General features: G+C 43.5%; 2 protein-coding genes and 1 non-coding gene across 6 annotated transcripts in view; all 3 read left to right on the top strand.

The window, feature by feature from the left end:
* The window catches only part of MSRA (methionine sulfoxide reductase A), a 413,664-nt gene extending 400,941 nt beyond the window's left edge, over positions 1-12,723 (top strand). For 3 of the 4 annotated variants that reach the window (XM_065518790.2, XM_065518785.2, XM_065518789.2), the window contains one exon: positions 264-1,564. In XM_065518790.2, the coding sequence (XP_065374862.1) occupies positions 264-365 (102 nt within the window). In that variant the 3' untranslated portion in view covers positions 366-1,564. Of the gene's footprint in view, positions 1-263; positions 1,565-5,991; positions 6,192-12,583 lie in introns of those variants that run through there. The other variant, XM_065518783.1, reaches the window with a different exon arrangement.
* Positions 11,681-11,787, top strand: LOC123575331 (U6 spliceosomal RNA). Its single transcript, XR_006700631.1, has one exon. It is a non-coding gene; the product is annotated as a U6 spliceosomal RNA (small nuclear RNA).
* PRSS55 (serine protease 55) overlaps positions 12,603-20,926 on the top strand; it is a 52,512-nt gene continuing 44,188 nt past the window's right edge. Inside the window, exon 1 of the mRNA XM_045398983.3 lies at positions 12,603-12,744. Within this exon, the coding sequence (XP_045254918.2) occupies positions 12,718-12,744 (27 nt within the window). The 5' untranslated portion in view covers positions 12,603-12,717. The remainder of the gene's footprint in view (positions 12,745-20,926) is intronic.

Below are 20,926 nucleotides of genomic sequence, written 5' to 3'. Positions count from 1 at the left end.
AAACCACACACCTGTAAAGCACTAATCACAGTGAAAAGAAAATACTTGTTTATACGACTATCTCCCTCATTAAACTATCAAATTCTCAAAAACGGAGACTATCTTGTATTGGCATGCAGCTGCACTGAATGATATTAATCCTCGTCTTTTGTTCATACAGAGTTGTCACTGGTTCATACATGGTTTTAAAAAGAAATTAGGTATTTTTATTTTATTCAATTTTCTTTTTCTTTTTTTTTTTTTTTCTTTTTTTTTTGAGACAGTCTCACTCTTCTCTCAGGCTGGAGTACTGTGGCTCGACCTCGGCTTGCTGCAACCTCTGCTTCCCGGCTAAAGTGATCCGCCCACCTCAGCCTTCCGAGTAGCTGAGATTACAGGCATGCACCACCACGCCTAGCTAATTTTTTGTGATTTTTTGTAAAGATGGGTTTTCGCCATGTTGCCCAGGCTAGTCTCAAACTCCTGGGCTCAAGGGATTAGCCTGCCTGGGCCTTCCAAAGTGCTGGGATTACAGGCATGAGCCACTGCACCACCTGGCCTTATGTTTAATAATTCAATAGGCAACCATGAACCAATTACCTAAACAATAGCTGAAATGTAATATCTAAATATATTATCACCACCAACAACCATCCTCAATCTTTATCCCATAATAAACACCATCCTGAGTCTCATATTCATGGCTTGCTTGCCCTTGATATCCTTTTATGTGATTTAATTACTATAGATATCTACAGGCATATAGATACCTGTATCTATAGATATCTATATGTAGTAATTATATGTAATATACATTTATTTCTAGGAATATATCTATTTCTAGAACAAATAGGAGTCTATTTTAAATGTTTTAATATTATAAGATTGGTATCATTCTGTATGTAATCTTTTAATTAACCTTCCATTGCTAAAATTCATCTATATCGTTGCATATGGCTGATTCTTTTGTTATTATATGAATAGACATCACTTTAGTCCTCTAGCACTCAATTATTAGGTATTTGTTTTGTTTAGGTCTTGCTCTGAATAGCCCTGCTATAGACTTTCTTGCACATGTTGCCTTGTGTATGTTGTAAACATGTATATGTTTACATGTGTAAGAGTTTCTCTTGGGTATTGTGGTAGGCAGAGTTTTGCCTGACCCAAAGATGGTCACAGTCCAATTCCCAGAACCTATTAATATGTTAGCTTACATGGCAAAGGGGAATTAAGCTTGCAGATGAAATTAAGGTTTCTCATCAGTTGATTCTGAGATGGAGAGGGTATCTAGATTATCAAAATGGGACCAATGTAATTACAAAAATTCCTTATAAGTGGAAAATGGAGGCAGAAAAGAGGACCAGGGAGAGATCAGCATGAGAAGAACTTGGCCTGATACTGACTTCAAAGATGGAGGAAGGGACCATGGACCAAGGAATGCGGAACATCTCTGAAATCTGGAAAAGACAAGAAAATGGAATGTCCCTTACTGCCTCCTGCCAGCACTTTGATTTGAGCCCAGTGAGAGGTGTTTTGGACTTCTGACCGCAACCGTAGAGTAATAAATTCATGTTGTTTTATGTCACTAAGATTTGTTATAGCAGCTATGGGAAACTCATACAGGTGGATAACAACAAGTAGAGCTCCTGTCACAGGCGAATATATTCCCATCTGTAGTAGGTACAGACAACGTGGTTTCCAATTATTTGCCCTCTTAATAGCAGACTTTGAAAGTTCCTGTTGGCTCACATGCTGCCAATGTTCAATGTATCAATATTTGTAATGTTATCTTTTCTGGAATGTTATAGAGTCATCTCAGTGTGGTCTTAATTTGCATTTTCTAGATAATTAACAAGTCTGGCACATTTTTGCATTTTCATTGGCCACTGAAGATCCTCTTTGTTCAAGGTGTTTGTTCGGCCCTTGTGTCTTGCGCTCATTTCTTGGTTGATTGTCTCTCCTTTTCCTTATTGATGTGTGGACGTGTTAAATACGTTCTCAGATCAATGCAGTTTTCAGTTGCAGGTGTTGCAAATATCTTTTCCTATTCTCGCACCTGTGCCTTCTCATTCAGACTTTCTTCATTTTCATGTTTAGTTAGTGCTGGAAATCCACACGTGGCTCCCCGGTTCTGGGGCATTCTCAGGGATGTTCAGCAAAACAAAGTGAGGAACTTCTATGAAGCTCCACCTGCACTCACAGCTCAGGCAGCCAAGGGCTGGTAACCTGGGAAATGATGGGAAGGACAGAGAGCGCTACCTTCACAGCCTCATCCTTCCAGGGAGCAGGCTATGGGGGACAGTATCGCAATATGGTGCCTTTCTTTTACCCCTGACATAGCTGCTTGACTGGCAGGGGTATAACGTAGGGCACAGAGATTTTGTGGATGATGTTTCCACTGTTTATGGAAAATTATGTGTTGGCTCAGGAATAAAAAGAAGACTTTGAGCTCTGGGGAGATAATCACAAAGAGCAGGGGCTGCTGAAAATCATGGATGCTTTTCCAGAATAGGAGGGTTCCCAAAATGATGGGATTCAATCCCAGACTCAGGCCCTCTTCAGAAAGAAAGCAACAGCATTCCCACATGGTGACTGTTCCGGGCTCCGGCCCCAGCTCCAGTTCCTTTTTCCTCTCCTCAAACAGAAGAATGACTTAATAGAGAAATCGAGAACATAAATCGTGAATACCCAGCCCTATAGATAAAGAGGGATGGTCTCATGCTAATTCTCAAGAAAAATAGGAAAAGGCCAGGCGCGGTGCTTACACCTGTAATCCCAGCACTTTGCAAGGCTGAGACGGGCAGATCACTTGAGCTCAGGAGTTCAAGACCAGCCTGGGCAACATGGCAAGACCCCATCTCTACAATAAATACAACAAAGTAGTCAGGCGTGGTGGTGCATGCCTGTGCTCCCAGCTACTCGGGAGGCTGAGGTAGGAGAATGACTTGAGCCCAGGAGGTCGAAGCTGCAGTGAGCTATGATCACATGACTTCACTTGAATCCTGGGCAACAGAATGAGACCCTGCCTCAAAAATAAAAACTCATAAAAATAGGAAAAGATATTCTATCTTTTGTATTTTGGAGTTAAAGCCTGAGCTGGTTAGAATGGTTAGAACTAACCTGAGTTCATAAATCAACCACAAAAACAAAAATGTATGAAAACAACAAAAAACATGAATACACTTTAGCATTAGGTTATATATATATATCAATATTTCTAAATCTCTCTACATATGAGTAGGTAGATACAGATATAGATAAAATACACATATATATGTAAAATTAAATAAAACAAAATTTTGTTGGATGTACTCCAGGAAATAGAAAATTTTAGCTGCTTTATTTTATCGTCTTTACTCAAAGAAATTAAAGCTGCCCCTATAATACATAAGTTTATAAAAGAAAAAAAGAAATGAAAAGGAAATGGATAGAAACATAAAAAGTAAGAAAATAGAAATGATGAAGTTAAAACCAAACAAGAAACAGCAAAATAAGAACCCAATACCTTGTAAGTGACAATGTGGGCTGATGTAAGCTATTCATGCAGAGTGCAGAAGACATGGGCCAGGCATAGTGATTCATGTCTGTAATCCCAGCACTTTGGGAGGCTGAGGTGGGCAGATCACCTGAGGTTGGGGGTTCAAGACCAGCCTGGCAAACATGGTGAAACCCCGTCTCTACTAAAACTACAAAAATTAGCCGAGCGTGGTGGTTCAAGAATTGCTTGAACCCTGGAAGTGGAGGTTCAAACGATTCTGAACCCGGGACATGGAGGCTGTAGTGAGCCGAGATCATGCCATTGTACTCCAGCCTGGGAGACAGAGCAAGACTGCACCTCAAACAAACCAACCAACAAAAAAGAAGAAGAATGCAGCAGACATTCATGCATGATTCAATGCGGAATTGCAGGAATAAGATGAAAGACACAGGGGATGGACAACTTACACCCAGCATGTGAGTAACCAGTATACCTGAAGTAATGAAAAGGGAAAAAATTGGAACTGAAAAGCCTTTCAAATCCATAACAGAAGGAATAAAGACAATTTTCTTGAAACAAAGATTTAAACTACAGAGTAAAAGAATTTTATATAAGAACTTACTCTTCCAGGCAGGATGGAAAAGTTTTGCAGGAAATTAAAGCACTTGCCCAAAATAACCAGAAAACTCAAATAAAATGCAAAAACCTTATGTTTAAGGGCATAAAGAACTGCTAAAGCAAGCCTAGGAATTTTAGAATAAGAAGAAAGCAGAAATTGAGGCAGAGTCAGTATTTGGAGATACGCTGGGTAACAACTTCCAAGAACTGATGAAAGACATCAACTCATCAACTGAAAGAATTTTGTGTGTCACCAGCAAGGTAAATACAAGAGAACCACACCTAGGAATACCGTGTTCAAACTGCTGAAAACTAAATAGAAGGGAAAAAAGTCTCAGAAACAGCAAAACAATGCGTACTACCATCAGAGGAATAACAGTGAAGTCAGCAGACCTTTTAACTTATGCTTAAATTCCAGTGTTGAAAATTGGTCACATGGTCTTGCCTAGATGCAAAGGGGACATTATGAAATGCAATGTCTGGATGGGCAGACACACTTTCTTCCCTCCCTCCCTCCCTCCCTCCCTCCCTTCCTTCCTTCCTTCCTTCCTTCTTTCCTTACTTCCTTCCTTCTTTCCTTCCTTCCTTCCTTCCTTTTTGAGGTACTCTCACTCTGTCACCAGGCTGGAGCACAGCGACATAATCTTGGCTCACTGCAACCTCCACCTCCCAGGTTCAAGCAATTCTCCTGCCTCAGCCTCCCAAGTAGCTGGAATTACAGGTGTGTGCCACCACGCCCAGCTAATTTTTGTATTTTTAGTAGAGACGGATTTCACCATGTTGGTCAGGATGGGCTCAATCTCTTGACCTTGTGATCCACCCACCTCAGCCTCCCAAAGTGCTGGGATTACAGGCGGGAGCCACCATGCGCAGCCAGGCAGAGACACTTTCTAGTATCCTTCTACAACATGGAAGGGAGGCATGATTTTTGTGGACAGTTAACCACTTCCACCACATTGCCCCTTACCCTTCATTGATGCACTCCTACTGCTTTGGTGAAAGACACATCTTTAGACCTTCTTATGGGACATAGAGAGGGATGAGTGAACAGATTAACGTAATGAATCTGCCCCAACTTCTCATCTCCCTAATAGTTTGTATCCCTTTCTCATCAGTGTAAGAAGAAATTTCTGACATGACTGCGTCATTTAATGTAGACCGCTTTTAAATGCAAGGCTTAATTAACCAATCAAGCAAAATATTAGAGCCACTCCCAGCTGTTCGTTAGTTTATTGAATTCAGAATATGCCATAAACTGATTATATGGATTAATCCGGTCCACTCCAATGCTATGTTTTTCCCCCTTGTTTTAGCACTTTTATACTTTATTTCAACTATATATTGCAGGTGCATTCTGATGTCTTAGCAAAATTTTAGCGTCCTTTTGTTGTTTAATGTTCCCCAGATCCAATTTTTGTACTTTTTTTCCTGTGGGATACTATGAAATTGAGTTGTATTTATAATCCTGGAGGCCATGAGAGTTGGTGGGTTGAGTTTTGAAGCTTAGCATCCTTCTATAAAGTAACTGCTTCATATGAGACCATTCTAGGACTCTCAAGCAGGAAATGGCCAGAGTTTCCAGAGGAGATGAAAGGTTTTTTTGCTGGTGAGTGAGACTCAGTGGGATTTATGTGTTCAAGGTACTTGAATACTGTTTTAATCGTGCCTTTTTGTGTTTTGTATTTTTGATGTTTTTGTATTTTCAATGTTTTGTATTTTTGATGTTTGTGTATTTTGATGTTTGATATTTGGGACCTTGTTCATCCTAGAGTGTCTGCCCATCCCAGGGCTGGACAGTTCCTAGACAGAGTAAAAGACTCACCTGCAAGTGCACTTTTCATATGCAACCCAACCAATGCAAAGCAACTACCCACCAAATACCTCCTTTATTTAGGTCTCTCTCCCCTTATCACCAGAGCCAGGCACCAGGCAACTGGCAGCAATCCCTATCCTCCAGAGCCTGCCGAATTATCCAGCCAATCCTCAGCCTGCAGAGTCTGCCTCACCTATTCCTTCCTGCAAAGCCCACAGTAAAGACTGCCTACATGCTCTTCCTTGCTCCTTCTGCCTCTGGTGCTTCCCCATGTGGTTCTGCATGCTCCTCCTCCCAGAAACTGTGAGTAACAAACTCTTTTTTCAATGGCAGTTGTCTTCTGATCTGTTGGCTTTACCACACATAAATAATAATAATGCTTCCATTTTATAATGGATATATGAAAATCTACCCAAATCTCCCTATTTTGAGTCTCAGATATCTAATCTTTCCCCCAACCCTACCTTTCACATGGGAGACCTAGAAAGGCTGTGAATTCTATTTATATTGTATTCATGCAATCAATAGGATTAAATTTTGGGCCCAAGTTTTTGCTACACTGGTTCTACAGCTACAAGAGAAGAGACTTACGCCAAAATTAAAATAAAATAAAATAAACCTGAGCTTGCTATTTTCTTCAGTTAAGCTCTATTCTAAACAATTAGCTGACAGTTCTTGTGTTAACAACAGCAAATCCAGGTGGGTCTGCAGCAACCTTAATTCTTGCCTCCTCAGAAGAAAGAATTTGACTGAGGGACATAAGACAGAGGCAGAAACTAAGGCAAGTTTTTGAGCAGTAGTGAAAACTTGTCAAAAAGTTTTAGAGCAGGAAAGAAAGGAAGTAAAGTACACTTGGAAGAGGCCAAGCAGGCAACTGGAGAGATTCAAGTGTGCTGTTTGACCTTTGACTTGGGGTTTGATATGTTGGCAGGCTTGAGGGGTCTCTGCATATCTTTCTCCCTGATTCTTCCCTGGGGGTGGGCTCTCCATATGCCCAGTGGCCTGCCAGAACTTGGGAGGTGAGCATGCACAGTGTATTGACTAAAGTTGTGTGCATGTTCACTTGAGGCATTTTTCCCTTATCAGTCGGGTGTTTCTGGAGGAAGGTCATATACCAGTTAAACTCTGCCATTTTGCCTCTTAGTGCACATGCTTGAGCCACTAACCCAGCTCCCGAGATCTTACTGGGAAGCTGCTGATCACCAGCTTCAGGTGTTTTCTATCTACTGTGAGACTGCCGTTCCCTGGTGCCAGCTGTGACCAATTATTGTTTTAACGAGACAGCTCAACAACTGCTGACCATCACCTGACGGTCACCTGCACTCCTCGTTGAGGGATGGGGCCCTCTCCTGCTCTGCTCATGTCTGCCTCACTACCTACTCTAGCACTTGTCTTCCTTGTTCCCACTGTAATGGCCAATAGCAGCAACCACTTGGGCTACCAAAAGCTTGCCTTAAATAGCTATTTTTACTGACTATCTGTATGTCACTTCCAAGTGGAAACAAAGACATCCAGGTCAGATACCAAATAAAAACCAAACCAGATATCCAGTCCTAGAATACCCAGGTCAGCAAAAAAAAGACATAACTCAAGAAACAGACCTATACTTACACTAATTTAGACCAACTGATTTAGACCAAGATGTCAAGGCAATCCAATGAAAAGTAAGGCCTTTTCAATTCAATTGGCTGTGTATATGAAACAAATGAATCCTGACCCATATCACACCATACACAGAAATTATTTCAAGATGGATGATGGACCTAAATGTTAGAGCTAAAATAATAAAGCTTGTAAAAGAAAACAATACAATATCAATATTGGAATAGGTGAAAATTTCTTAGGATTCAGCATGTACTAACCATGAAATAAATAATTGATCAAATGGGTTTAATAAAAATTAAAACCATTTTTTTTCACTGTAAAATCCAAGTTTTATTTTAAAAAATTACTAACATAGAATAAGTGGGGTTTTTTTTCTTTTTTCTTTTTTCTTTTTTTTATTATTATTATACTTAAAGTTCTAGGGTACATGTGCATAACGTGCAGGTTTGTTACATATGTATACTTGTGCCATGTTGCTGTGCTGCACCCATCAACTCGTCAGCACCCAACTACTCGTCATTTACATCAGCTATAACTCCCAATGCAATCCCTCCCCTCTTCCCCCTCCCCTTAATAGGCCCCGGTGTGTGATGTCCCCCTTCCCGAGTCCAAGTGATCTCATTGTTCAGTTCCCACCTATCGGTGTTTGATAAAACCATTTTTTAAAACTCTTCACACTGTATACTTAAGATCAGAATAATTTTTTCAAAAACCTACTTTGAGTTATCACTTCTTATAGAATTAGCAAAAATCTGAAAGTTTGACAACTATTTTGTGATGGAGGCAGAGAAGCACCCCCACTAAACACACACATGCACACACACACGTACACACACATACATGCACACACAAGTACACACACAAACACACAGTACACACAAGTGCATACACGCACACACAAGTACCCACACGCGTACATGTACATAGTACATCTGCACACATACACATGTACATGTACATGCACACATGTACACATACATGTACACACACCACCTCTCACAGGAGCTTGGTAGAGTGGTCTGGTCATTTCAGCTTTTCTATCTGCCTACTGGCCTGAGCTGAAGACACAAGACTGTGGCCTCTCCTAGCCTCAGCCTTCTGAACTTCAAGCCCGGGGAATTATCACTGCTCTTATTTCAGAGACAAGAGGAAATCCTTTTTAAATCTACCTTTCTTGGGGACACTACCCCATCTGCGTGTAGCCACCATTCTGTGCTTCCCAACTGCCAAAATTCTTGTGGCCACTGCAGCTTTAGACCAAAATGGACTGCAGGTATATACTAATTCTTCCTGCTAAAGCATTTAGGTGCTTCCTCACGTAAATGCTTTCTAGAGTCAGATGGTGGACAAGCTATCCTGTTCTGAGAAAGCTGATGAAGGCCAAGCTAAAGGAACTCTCTTTACATCATCTTTTCTTTCTTCTCAAATGCATGTGCACAAAGGTTGATGCTTTTCCTGTGTTTTTGTTGTTGTTGTTCACAGCTCATGGAATTCCACTTAAGGCAAACTCATATAAAATGCTCTCATTTTTAAAAAATACCCTGTAGCTTTTTCATTCTCTTTCTTCAAAAATATGCCAAGTTGCCTCAGTAAAGAATGCCGTTTTATATGTCGTGCCTGACTGAAAAATTTCTGCTCAAGGATGATTGCATAAAGAACGGACAGTCCACCCTTTCGTCCAGATGGCCTGGAAGATGCCCTTGGTGTCCATCAGACTGTCAGACTGCTGTTTACGGGGCAGCTCCCAGGGTTTCTGCTCTTCTTTCGAGTCTGCACCACCGACACCCTTTTAAGCTTCAGTTGGAGCTCCCAATGCTTGCAAGCAAAGGTACCTTGATTGCTACATCTCACTAGCTGTGTGTTTTTTTTCCACCCCAACACTAGGACATTTCTGCTTCAATGCCTTCTGATCCTGAATCTTAGAGTTGTTGCTCATAATCTCTGAGAGCCAAAAGCAACTTTTACTGGGGACTCAGGACCAGATGGTGGCTGAGGGAGCAAGCAGGGTAAAGGACAAGGATCTTTCTGGAAACCAAATCTGCAGGTCTCCGGGATGAGCTACCAATGAAGCGGGAAAGAGTTCAACATGTTTCCTATCTCATCAGCCGTCTACCCTTTTGGAGGATAAAAGCTGCCTTGGAAGGATGCCTGTTTGCAAGGAGGAAAGAACAAGCTTCCTGCTTCCCAGGTCCCCAGCACGATCCCCCTGGTGGAAAGGCACTCCCTCCAAACTCTTGGAGAGGACTCAGGCAAGCTACTTCCGAGTTCCAGGTGACCCATAGGCTGTGACGTTTGGGTCTTAGCTATCTTTTAAGTACTGCTATAGTTCTATGATTGGTTCAGGCACAACTCATCATCTGAGAGCCACTCATTGCAACCTGGAATTGCCCTATACTTAGTGCACAAACTGAGAAGGACGCTTGACTTTTGAGACAACGTGGTGTTTAATCACCAGAATAATAGAAGCATCACAAAATATAGTAACAGGATGGCCCAGGGTGAGAGAAGCAAAGCGTATGCAGAGTCTGGCTTGTACTTGTAAGGCTTCCCTGCCAGCACAGTCTTCCTCTCGATCCAAAGCAGATAATTGGACACCTCCGTGTACACTCCAGGCATGTTCTTCTGGCCACAGCCCACACTCCAGCCAGTAATGCCCAGCTGGTACCAAGTGCTTTGGTTGTTTTTCTGGCAAACCAAAGGCCCCCCTACTGTCACCCTAGGAAAGAAAGGTTGTTTGGAAGGGGAAGGGGCAGAAACAAGTTACTCCTATAGCCTACTGAGGTGCAGCCTGCTGGCATAGGCAAAAAGCACTTATGGCACCTTTTGATGGGCAGATTTTTTTTTTAAGAGTCGGGGTCTTGCTCTGTTGCCCAGGCTAAAGTGCAGTGGTGCAATCATAGCTCACTGCAATTTTGAACTTCTGGGCTCAAGCCATCTTCCTGCCTTGGCTTCTGAAAGGGCTGGGATACAGCCTTTGGGATAATGGTTTTGATTAGTTTCTCCAACCGTATAGCTATGCTCTGGGACTGCTGGAAAAGAAAACAATTTGGTCAACAAGGACTCTCAATCATCACCATCTAGTCTTATACATTAGTTTTATTATTATTTTTGAGACAGAGTCTCACTCTGTCGCCCAGGCTGGGGTGCAGTGGTGCAATCTCAGCTCACTGCAACCTCTGCCTCCTGGGTTCAAGCGATTCTCCTGCCTCAGCCTCCCAACTAGCTGGGACTACATGCAAATGCCACCATGCCTGGCTAATTTTTGTATTTTTGGTAGAGAAGGAGTTTCACCATGTTGGCCAGGCTGATCTTGGACTCCTGACTGCAGGTGATCTACCCACCTTGGCCTCCCAAAGTGCTGGGATTACAGGCGTGAGCCACCGCGCCCGGCTCGTGCATTAATTTTAATACAACAAGGGCTGGTTTTATAATCTATTTTACCTTTAAGCACTTTTGTATGTTTTTTTCAAAATTCTTCACATTTTCCCCGCCTTTTCACACCAAATCCATTTTCAGCCAACCCATTTTTCTCTTTCTATATAGTTCACAATAACAAAAAGTAAAAACACCAACAAGGCCGGGCGCGGTGGCTCATGCCTGTAATCTCAGCACTTTGGGAGGCCGAGACGGGCGGATCACGAGGTCAGGAGATTGAGACCACCCTGGCTAACACGGTGAAACCCCGTCTCTACTAAAAATACAAAAATTAGCTGGGCGTGGTGGCAGGCACCTGTAGTCCCAGCTACACGGGAGGCTGAGGCAGGAGAATGGCGTGAACCCAGGAGGCGGAGCTTGCAGTGAGTGGAGATCGCACCACTGCACTCCAGCCTGGGAGACAGAGCGGGACTCCATCTCAAAAAAAAAAAAAAAAAAAAAAAAAACACCAACAAAAAATCCATCGCACCTCATAATAGGTCACTGGAGGAATACAGTAGATATTCAAACTGACTTGTGCCAATGCAAAAATTACAAATATTGTATCAAAATGTTATCTTGTGGCACAAAACACTGAATTATAAACAACTTACAGATCCTAAAACATCCTGAAAAAGATTGCCAAATAGCACAAATAAATGGTGCAGGCGTGATTAATGTGAAAATTGAGGAATATGGTAACTCTCATGGTTTTCCAGGTTTCCCCAAACCTTTCGGACCTTTGAAAAAATTCGATTAAAAATTAATGTATAGTGCTCACTTTGGCAGCATATATCCTAACCCTGGAACAATGCAGAGAAGATTAGCATGGCTCCTGTGCAAGGATGACATGCAAATTCGTGAAGCGTCCCATATGTTTACATCACACACCAGGGCCTGTTGGGGAGGGAGTGGGGACCAAGGGGAGGAAGAACATTCATACAAATTCCTGATGCATGCTGGGCTTAAAACCTAGATGACAGGTTGGTGGGTGCAGCAAACCACCATGGCACATGTATACCTATGTAACAAGCCTGCACATTTATCCCAGAACTTAAAGTAAAAGAAAATAAAAAGAAATGTATAATAATAAAAAGCTGGAAAACTCAGATATGGAAAAAGACCATGAAGAATACCCATAACTACATAAATAAGTGCATTTATATGTAAACACACACTACATGATGAGCAGACTTTTTTTTTTCCATACACGATTTTATACACGATTGTGTATGAAAGGAATATTTCAGGAAGAATACATATCCATATAACTGCCTTTGGCGAGTGGACTGAGAACGAGCGTAAGAGGTGAACTTCCTCTTCGCTGTGCAGCCATCTTACTGCTTGAACTTCCTTTATCGTGTATTCAAATAAATAAATGAAATCAACAATCCTTCTAATTCCACCCATGCAGAGGCAACTACTATTGCCACCTTCAGATGTAACTTTCCACACCCTTGTCTATCAATGTGCACCCATCAGATTTTACAGAGATAGGATCAGGATTTCATATTGTTTCACAGCTTATAAGGCTTTATTTTCAAAAATGTTAAGTGACACACAAAACGTTGAAAAAAAATCACCCCTCGATGTGTTGCAAGTCCAAATACAAAACATGAAAACAAATAACTCCCTTGCCAAAGCTGGATATGGGTTTATTTTATTTTTTTAACCAGATTGCTGTTATGAAGAAATTGCTGTGTTCATCAACTTACTTTGAACAAAGCTGTTCTTTACCAAATGCTCAGAAGTCACTGGAAAGTCACACGACCTTGCTTTAAAATGAAGAATTATAATTGTCTTTCTGAAGATGAGGGAGCTGCGCGAAGGATGTCAGGTACAACAGCGATACGGTTTGGATCTTAAATTTCTGAAGCCACATAGACCTTCATTCAAACTCCAGTGTGAATATTCAGTTGAATTAATCTGAACAGTTTTTTAAGCAGTTTAAGGCTCAGTTTTTACAGTGATGGTAAAAGTTACATCTCTCCTGCAGGACAGCTCTGTGAATGGAAGGAAACAGCTAAATCCAGGTCTTTATACATGGCAAGCATTGACTCAGTGGTAACTCCTGCTATTTTTGTGGTTTTTAGACCAGGCAGATCTAGGCATGACTACAGTAGGTTTTTCCTGGGACACAGAAGGCGGTTCTAATCTCAGAAGGCGGGATGCCTTTGATAGAATTCTGGGCCTGTAATTCACTTTGCTGGGGTGTCCTCAGCAAGACTTTCAGCTTCTCTGATCCTCATTTTTCTTATCTGAAATAGGCCTGTCTCGCAGAGCTAATTCCTAATACTTCTGTGTATTTGTGGCAGCCGTGTGTATGCTATTGAGAACTGGATGGGAGTGAAAGACAGTGATGAAGATAACAGTCTATGTAGCATCTCCTATTACCCATTCGCTCAGTGCTTCATGTGCATTACCTCACTGAATTCTCACAACAGCCCCAAAAGGTAGGAACTCTTATAATTCCCCTGTTGTAGATGAGGAAATCTGAAAAGGCACAGGCACGGGGGACATCTCTTGCTGAGGTTACACAGGCATTTCAAGTAGGGGAGTCAGGAGGGAGACTGGGTCGTCTGACTTCAGAGCCTGCACTCCTAACCACCGTCCCTCATTGCCTCCCTTTGGTTACAGAGGACCTGTTCTTAAAAGATCTTACAGAGGATCTGGACTGGGCTGAATAGTATCGTCCCAAAATTCATGTCCACCCAGAACCTCAGAATGTGACCTCATTTGGAAATAGAGGCTTGGCAGATATAATTAGTTAAATTAAGATGAGGTCATAGTGGATTGAAATAGACCCTAATCCAGGGACCCAGCAGAAATAATTCCTCCGACTGCCCCAGAACCCATCGGGGGCAGGGGGGTCGGGGCTTCACTCTCCACGCCCGCTAGCTCACAGCCCAGCCTGACTGCCCAGGTCACAACAGGGAATGGGTGGAGCCGCCACAGTCCAGACAAAGCAGCCGGGGTCACCCTGAGCCCTGTGCGGTGTGGAGGTCAGGATGGAGCTGGGGGTGAGAGGCTCGGAGTGGGAGGGGCTCCCCAGCCAGCTGTGCTCCTGTAAGAGGCGGTGTCTCAGCTTCATGAATGTGTCAGGACAAAATAGCTGGACGCACGCTCTAGGGATAGCCTTGGGGAATGAGAAAGACTCTGAGGCTGCTGTTCCAAACCACTCAAGTGAAACAGCAGAGAGGGCACAGGCTGTTGGACCTTAGCAGTGTCCCTTAGCTTTGTGCCTCTGATGACTCCCCTGTAAAATGTGGATGATGATGGTGCAGCACCATATGGTTGAGAGGAGTAATGAGCACAGGACATGGCAAATACCACGCCCACGATTTTAATTCTCCCATTTCATCTGTACTAATGTCTTCCTGCAAAGGAAGGCACCTTGACCAACAGTTTCTATGAACAAGACACGTCCAAAGTACAGATCCATGCCTGGATCAGCTGCAGGGTGGCTTTTGGTGGTGCAGTTCTTTCATTTCTTTGTTCATGAAGTCATCCAGAGCTCTTTGGAGCACTTTCTACTTGCTACTTGCTGGGCTTGGAGGACAATGCAAAGATGAACAATAGATGTTCTCTGTCTCTTTGAATCTCATAATCATCTGGGAGAGACACACTGGCAGGGAGACTACCTTAATACAATGGGATAAGAGTGTCATTGGCAGCCAGGTGAGGGGCACAGTGTGTGGTGGGTGGGAGAAGAGGCCATAGGGAAAATTGTCTATAGGAAATAAGGTTTGTCTGGGGTAAGCCAATTCCCAAAGGGAAAGGCTTGGGGGAAGGGCAGGAAGGCATATGTTACAGTTTAAGTGATGGTCCCCCAAATTTCTGTGTTGATGTTCTAACCCCCAGACCTCAGCATGTGACTTTATTTGGAAGCAGGTCCTTGCAGATATAATTGATTGAGAGGGATCATGCTAGAGTAGGACGGGCCCCCAATCCAATATGACTGGTGATCTTATAGAAAGTGGCCATTTGGACACACTCACCCACACAGGGAGAGTCCTATGTGAAGACTGGAGTTGTGCTGCCACAAGCCAAGAGTGTACCAGAAGCCTGGAGGGAGAAGTGGAACAGATCCTTCCTAGTGCCTTCAGAGGGAGCCCGGTCCTGCTAACACTGGGATTTTGGACTTCTGGCCTCCAGAGCTCCTGACAATATTTCTGTTGTTCTAAGCCTCATAGTTGTGGAACTTTGTTACAGCAACCCTGAAACTCAAGCAGCATTCTACCTGGGCAAAAAAATATGTGCAAAGGTACAGAGGTGTACGGGAACTGCAGGAACTTCTGAGTTAAATCAGAATTGTTGTTTTGGTGGTTCAAAAATAGGAGAATATTGACAAATTTGCATGGTTCAAGTTAAGCTATCAAGTTGGAATAATGTACCAGGTTGCGTGGTAGGTGGGGGTGGGGGTCAATTTACTGAATAAAGCTCAAATCTGAATAAGCCATCTTCCCTTCTATGTGGCCAAGAATCGTTCTGATAAGAACTCACCGTGGATGTGACAAGTATATGAAGAATAGCTAGTATTACTAATTAACGGCAAGGAACTATGGTTGTACACATTTTCCAAAATTCTATACATAAGGGAAGTTTGCAAACATTTTCCAAAATTCTATCCATATTCTATGTTAGGGAAAATGACTATGGGACTTTCTTTCTCCAGCTGTTTTGAGGCTTCACATTTTATCTTAAAACCTCTTGGAACTATCCCATCGGAATAACTGAAAGACAGATAAAACATTAGGCCGTTCATTCATTTTATTGTATGTGGAGTTTTGTCAGAACCAGCATTTACTGTATTTCTCATACCTGTAAGCAAAGCATTAGAATTCAGCAACCTAATGCTTTGCTTTTCTCTGCCAAGCGGGGTCCTGAAATGGGAGAGAAAGCGTGTATTTGGGGTCAGTAGAGCAAAACATCTCATCACTGCTCTAAGTGTTTGCAAACTTTTGAGCACTAGAGGGCACATGTATATGAGATGGAACAAGGCATAGATAAAAGAATTCCTGCATTACCTGCCGTCCTGCCCAAAGAAACCACACAAATTCCATGGCAGTCCCAGACTTCAGAAAGGGAGAACACAGCAAGCACCTGCATTATCTTCATTTAGACCCCAAATCATCCAAAAATTGCCTAGCACAGTAGTAGATGAGTTCACATTTGAATCAAAACAGGATTGCATAGAAACATACATCCACATGAAAACCAGTACCCATTGTTCATGGTGGCTTTCTTCTTAATTGCTAAAAACTGGTAACAACCTCAATGTCCATCATCAGGGGAAGGAATGAACAAACTGTGGTGCATCCACACAACAGCAGTGCTACACAGCAGCAAAGAGGAACAGCTGACTGACATGGACAGCAACTCGGATCTCATGAGCATCGCGCCGAGTTGGAGAAGCCAGACACGAGCCACTGCACACCATGTGATTCCATGGCATTCTGGGAAAGTCAAAACTCCCAGCTTAGAGAACGCATCAGTTGTTGCCAGGGTTTGGGATTCCAGGAAGAGGATGGATTACTAAGGAGCACAGGGGAATGTTTTGGGGTGACGAAAATGTTCTATGTCTCTTTTTTTTTGAAACGGAATTTCGCTCTTGTCACCCAGGCTGGAGTGCAATGGCGTGATCTCGGCTCACTGCAAACTCCACCTCCCAGGTTCAAGCAATTCTCCAGCCTCAGCCTCCTGAATAACTGAGATTACAGGCACATGCCTCCCCGCCCAGCTAATTTTTGTATTTTGAGTAGAGAAGGGGTTTCACCATGTTGGTCAGGCTGGTCTCAAACACCTGACCTCAGGTGATCCACCCACCTCAGTCTCCCAAAGTGCTGGGATTACAGGCATGAGGCACTGCATCCAGCCAAGCTTCTATGTCTTAACTGTGGTACTGGTCACAGCCATTTACATTCATCAGAATTCACAGAACCATCCATCTTGAAGTGGTGAATTTGCTGAATAGAAATTATACGTCAAAGACCAGACGTTCAAAAATGCCTTTGCGTTTTGTGAGCTTCAACACTCGCCCAGTGGGAACCACAAAAGCATTGCCCAATTTGTTGAAAGCATTGCTGTTGTAACTTCAACACGTGGGGAGAAGTTATGTTTTCATACTGTCTTGGTCTGCTCAGGCCACCGTTACAAAACGCTATAGACTCGGTGGATTGATCAACACACATTTATTTTCCACAGCGGAGGCTGGAAATCCAAGACCCAGGTTCCTGGGGAGGGCTTTCTTCCTAGCCTGCAGGTGACCAGCATCTGCTGTGTCCTCTTGTGACTCTTCCTCAGTTCCTGTGCCAGAGGAGTCAGGGGGGCAAATGGGCGTCCATCTTATAAGTGTCCTCATAAGGACACCATCCTATTGACCAGGGCCCCACCCCATATCTCAGTTAACCTTAATGACTTCCTTGGCGGCCCCCTCTCCAGTTGCAGCCAGGGTTAGAGCTTCAGCGTGCAAAGTGAAGGGCTACACAAATCTTTGTCCGTAACTAATGCCCAGTGGACAGGACACTTGGGTGCCCTGAGGCTGCAGGAGCTGAGGGTGATCTTGTTCAGGTACTTCTGGTGGTAACTGCTGTGTGGGAAAAAGTCTGTTCCTCCTGGCTGGTGCCAGAAGTAACCAGGCTGAAGCTGTGCTCTGAAAGAACCTGTGCAGGGAGAGAAAGGTCCTGTTTGAGACCGACCTCAAAGCTGTCCCAGGGGAAACAGCAGGTAAGCCTCACTCCCTGAAAGTTCAGAGGGAGAATGGGCTTCCCTGAGAGGGCTCATCAGGGCCACAGCGGGAGGGAATGAAAGGGGTGGACAGGGTAGGGATGGGGCAGGGATAGGAGGGAGAGCTGCCACTCCACCTGGCACTACCCCCTCTGCCCACCAGTTCACAAATGGGACCCCGGCTCCCTCCCAGGCTGAACAGAGGGTCCCCCTAATTTGCTGTGGCTCTGGAGAGCAGGGGCCCTGCTGGGACATCCTGGCGAGCAGGGGGTCACTCAGGGTCTGTGCTCTGAACTCCAGGCAAGGGAGCCTGGGGAGTCAGGGCAGGACAGGACATGGCCTGAGGGCCTGTGGCTCATCACCACCCTCTGCGTCCTAGTTTACGTTCCGGTGGCATCTGCTGCCAGGGAAAGCCACGCGTCAACACAAGCTGCGGGAGGAGTGGGGAGCTATTTGGGGCAGGAGACAGACTAAGAAATAGACATTGCTCCCCGTGGATTTCAGCCCATTTCTTTTCCTTTTTGGGTTTCAGCTGTGCCCTAATTCTTCCCCTGTATGGGGACAGTTGGATCTTTGCAGGCAATGCAAGAGAAGTGCAACTCCAGATGTAGCGACTCCACTTTGGACAGGGGTGCCAGGTGGGGGCCCCGGACTTGTGTCCAGGAGGGCATTGTCTGTGCGCCACAGTCCACCGGCCTCTTGGAGATGAAATCCCCATGCCAGCCAAGAGGGGCATGCGATGCCAACTTAGAGTTCAGCTTCATTCCACTTCTCCACTGGCCATCACTCCTCACCTTCTCCTGGGCCCTGCCCTGATTTTCCGAATCTCCCTCTAGCCTTCTGCGGTGGAAATGAGAAGGTCGATGGCTCCGAAACCAGCAGGTCTGGGGTGTTAAGGAAGATGGCCCTAAGCATATCAATTAGGAAGGGCTCCAGAAGGAAACACGATTCTACTCTGAAAGTGCAAATGAAGGCATTTTAATGAAGGGACTGAAAGTTGTGGGCATTGTAAAGGGATTCAGCGAAGGAGAACAAGGTGTCCAGAGTTGAACAGCAGCAGTAAGCCATAGGGGAAGATACTGTCGTTGGAATCCAGTGAGGACCGCAAGCGTAAAGGAGGGACTACCCCGTGGGAACTGAGTCCAGAATGGACCCAGCCAGTGGCAGAACAATGGCCCAAACAGGAAAGTGATGGGGAAGAAATACCCCAACCATCTCCCTTCCTGCCCTGGTACTTTCTGTTGGTACTTGCTGAGGTCAAGCCACGTGGCATTTAGGATCCCAGGTAACTCAGTCCCTAGGAGCCAGCCTCCCAGCACCGAGGGAAGTACGGCACATGGATCTGTACTGGGGAAATGGGAGACAAATGGAAAATAATGGCTCAGTATCATCTAGCACATTCTCACAGAGGACAGAGTTGACAGCTATGAGCTATTTTTATTTTAGGGCTGATAAAGACACCACACTACCCATTAGTAAGCCTTATCATGTACAATATACTATGCCCAGGACTTTGCAAGTGTTATCTTGCTTAATCCTCATAGCAACCACATGAGGGAATTACTCTTTTTGTTTTCCACATTTAGCAGGTCAATATGCCAGATATTATATACTGATTTTTAGCACCATCGCTGCCTTTCTAAGTCTCCCAGGTATTGTAGAGGCTGAAAGTCTAAGAGCTATGTTTCTCAGGATCCCAGCAGGCTTCCAATTTAGATTCTCAGCCAAGCTTTAGGAGGCAGGGGAAAGGGAGCAATCATTTTCCCATGGCAGCTGTGTGCAGGCTCGCAGATTTCAGCAGATGGCAGTCATGAGGTTTTGCCATTAACTTTGGGTCTTCTCCTGCAAATTATCCTGATACTGAAGCTAATTGTATCATTTGCAGGGGGTTCCAATGATTCCTGTAGTTTACTGAGCTCTTGAAAAGAAGCAACTGTTTTTCCTGACCTTGACACTCAAGCACTTTTGATGGTTCTAGAAGTACCCATTTTCATGTATTAAATACCTTTCTGTTTGACATACATGAGCGTTTTCTATTTTCCTGAAAGAATCCTGACTGATACAGTATTTGGTACTGAAAGTGGTTCCAGGAAATACAACTGCAAAGATGGAGGGAAATCTAAGATGTGTTGTTAGGCATGGATTAGCTTGAAGCCAGTAATGACCTCCTGGCTAGTGGAAAATGGGTTTCTGGTAGTCCATGGCAGGCAGTGTCTTAAGTTATCACCTGTCGTTCATGGAATCAATTGCCTATTAAAAGAGACCAAGCACCTTTTTGATAGAATACTCTGGTGGAAGAGATAAGTACAAGGGTTAAAGTTACTGAATGGAAAATTTACAGAAAAAATACAGAACAAAATACCCCAACAATCTCAAGGCTTTAAAATTTCACCTCAGAGGCATAACTCAAAAGCATTGCAGAAGCATCAAAGAAGCTTCTACAACTGCCCCTGAAGAAATCTCTTATCATAGCAGAAACTGAACCCAGGGTTGTTCCTGCAGGTGGCAGAATTACAACCTAACTTGAATTCACAGCCTCTTTAGGAGCTTATGTGAAAGGTGATTAATTGGGAAGCACTGTGACCAGGAGTATTGCATTGGGAAACTTGGGTATATTAAGATGAATCAACGTACTTCACAACCTTAAAGTCCACTGAGCTTCCCTTCCTTTCCTTTCTGGGACCCTAGTCCTTTCTTGCTTGAAGACTTTGTAAAGACTTATATAAAGATAGTACTTTCCCAGGGAATGCTGATTCTCCCATAGCCCACTACCCCCAATCACCTCTCACAGCAGTCAGTAGAGCCATCCCAGTAGAATTCATATAAATCAGTTCAAATCTGGCCCAGGAGAAGATAGAAAACACATTAAAAGAACTGCAACATTCCCCTAATATATACTTGTAGAAACCTGAGGATTATGTGCAAGAATGGATTCTAAGGGACTTAGAATTTGATTTGACTGGGCCAAATTTATCAGTCTAGGTGCACTTACAAGAAATTCTGAATTCATAGCACCATAGTTTATAATAACAAAAAATTAGAAACACATAATTGCTAAATTCATAAATAGAAAACAAACCAATCTAAGTGCTCATTATCAGAGACCTGAATACATTTTGGTATAGCCAAACAACAGAATGTCATTAGAGCAGCTGGAAGTGGCTCTATTTGATTGAAGGACTAAAACCTTGGACCAAAAAAAATGGCCTATGTTAAACAGAATTGCTTTCCAGAATATAAAAGAAGGAATCCAAAGTCTCAGATAAGAATGCCAGAATGGATTTATTAATTGT

Source organism: Macaca fascicularis, chromosome 8 (assembly GCF_037993035.2).
Source record: "Macaca fascicularis isolate 582-1 chromosome 8, T2T-MFA8v1.1".
Taxonomy (NCBI): Eukaryota; Metazoa; Chordata; class Mammalia; order Primates; family Cercopithecidae; genus Macaca; species Macaca fascicularis.
The sequence above is the reverse complement of the archived record's forward strand: the minus strand, read 5'-3'. Positions and strand labels throughout refer to the sequence as shown.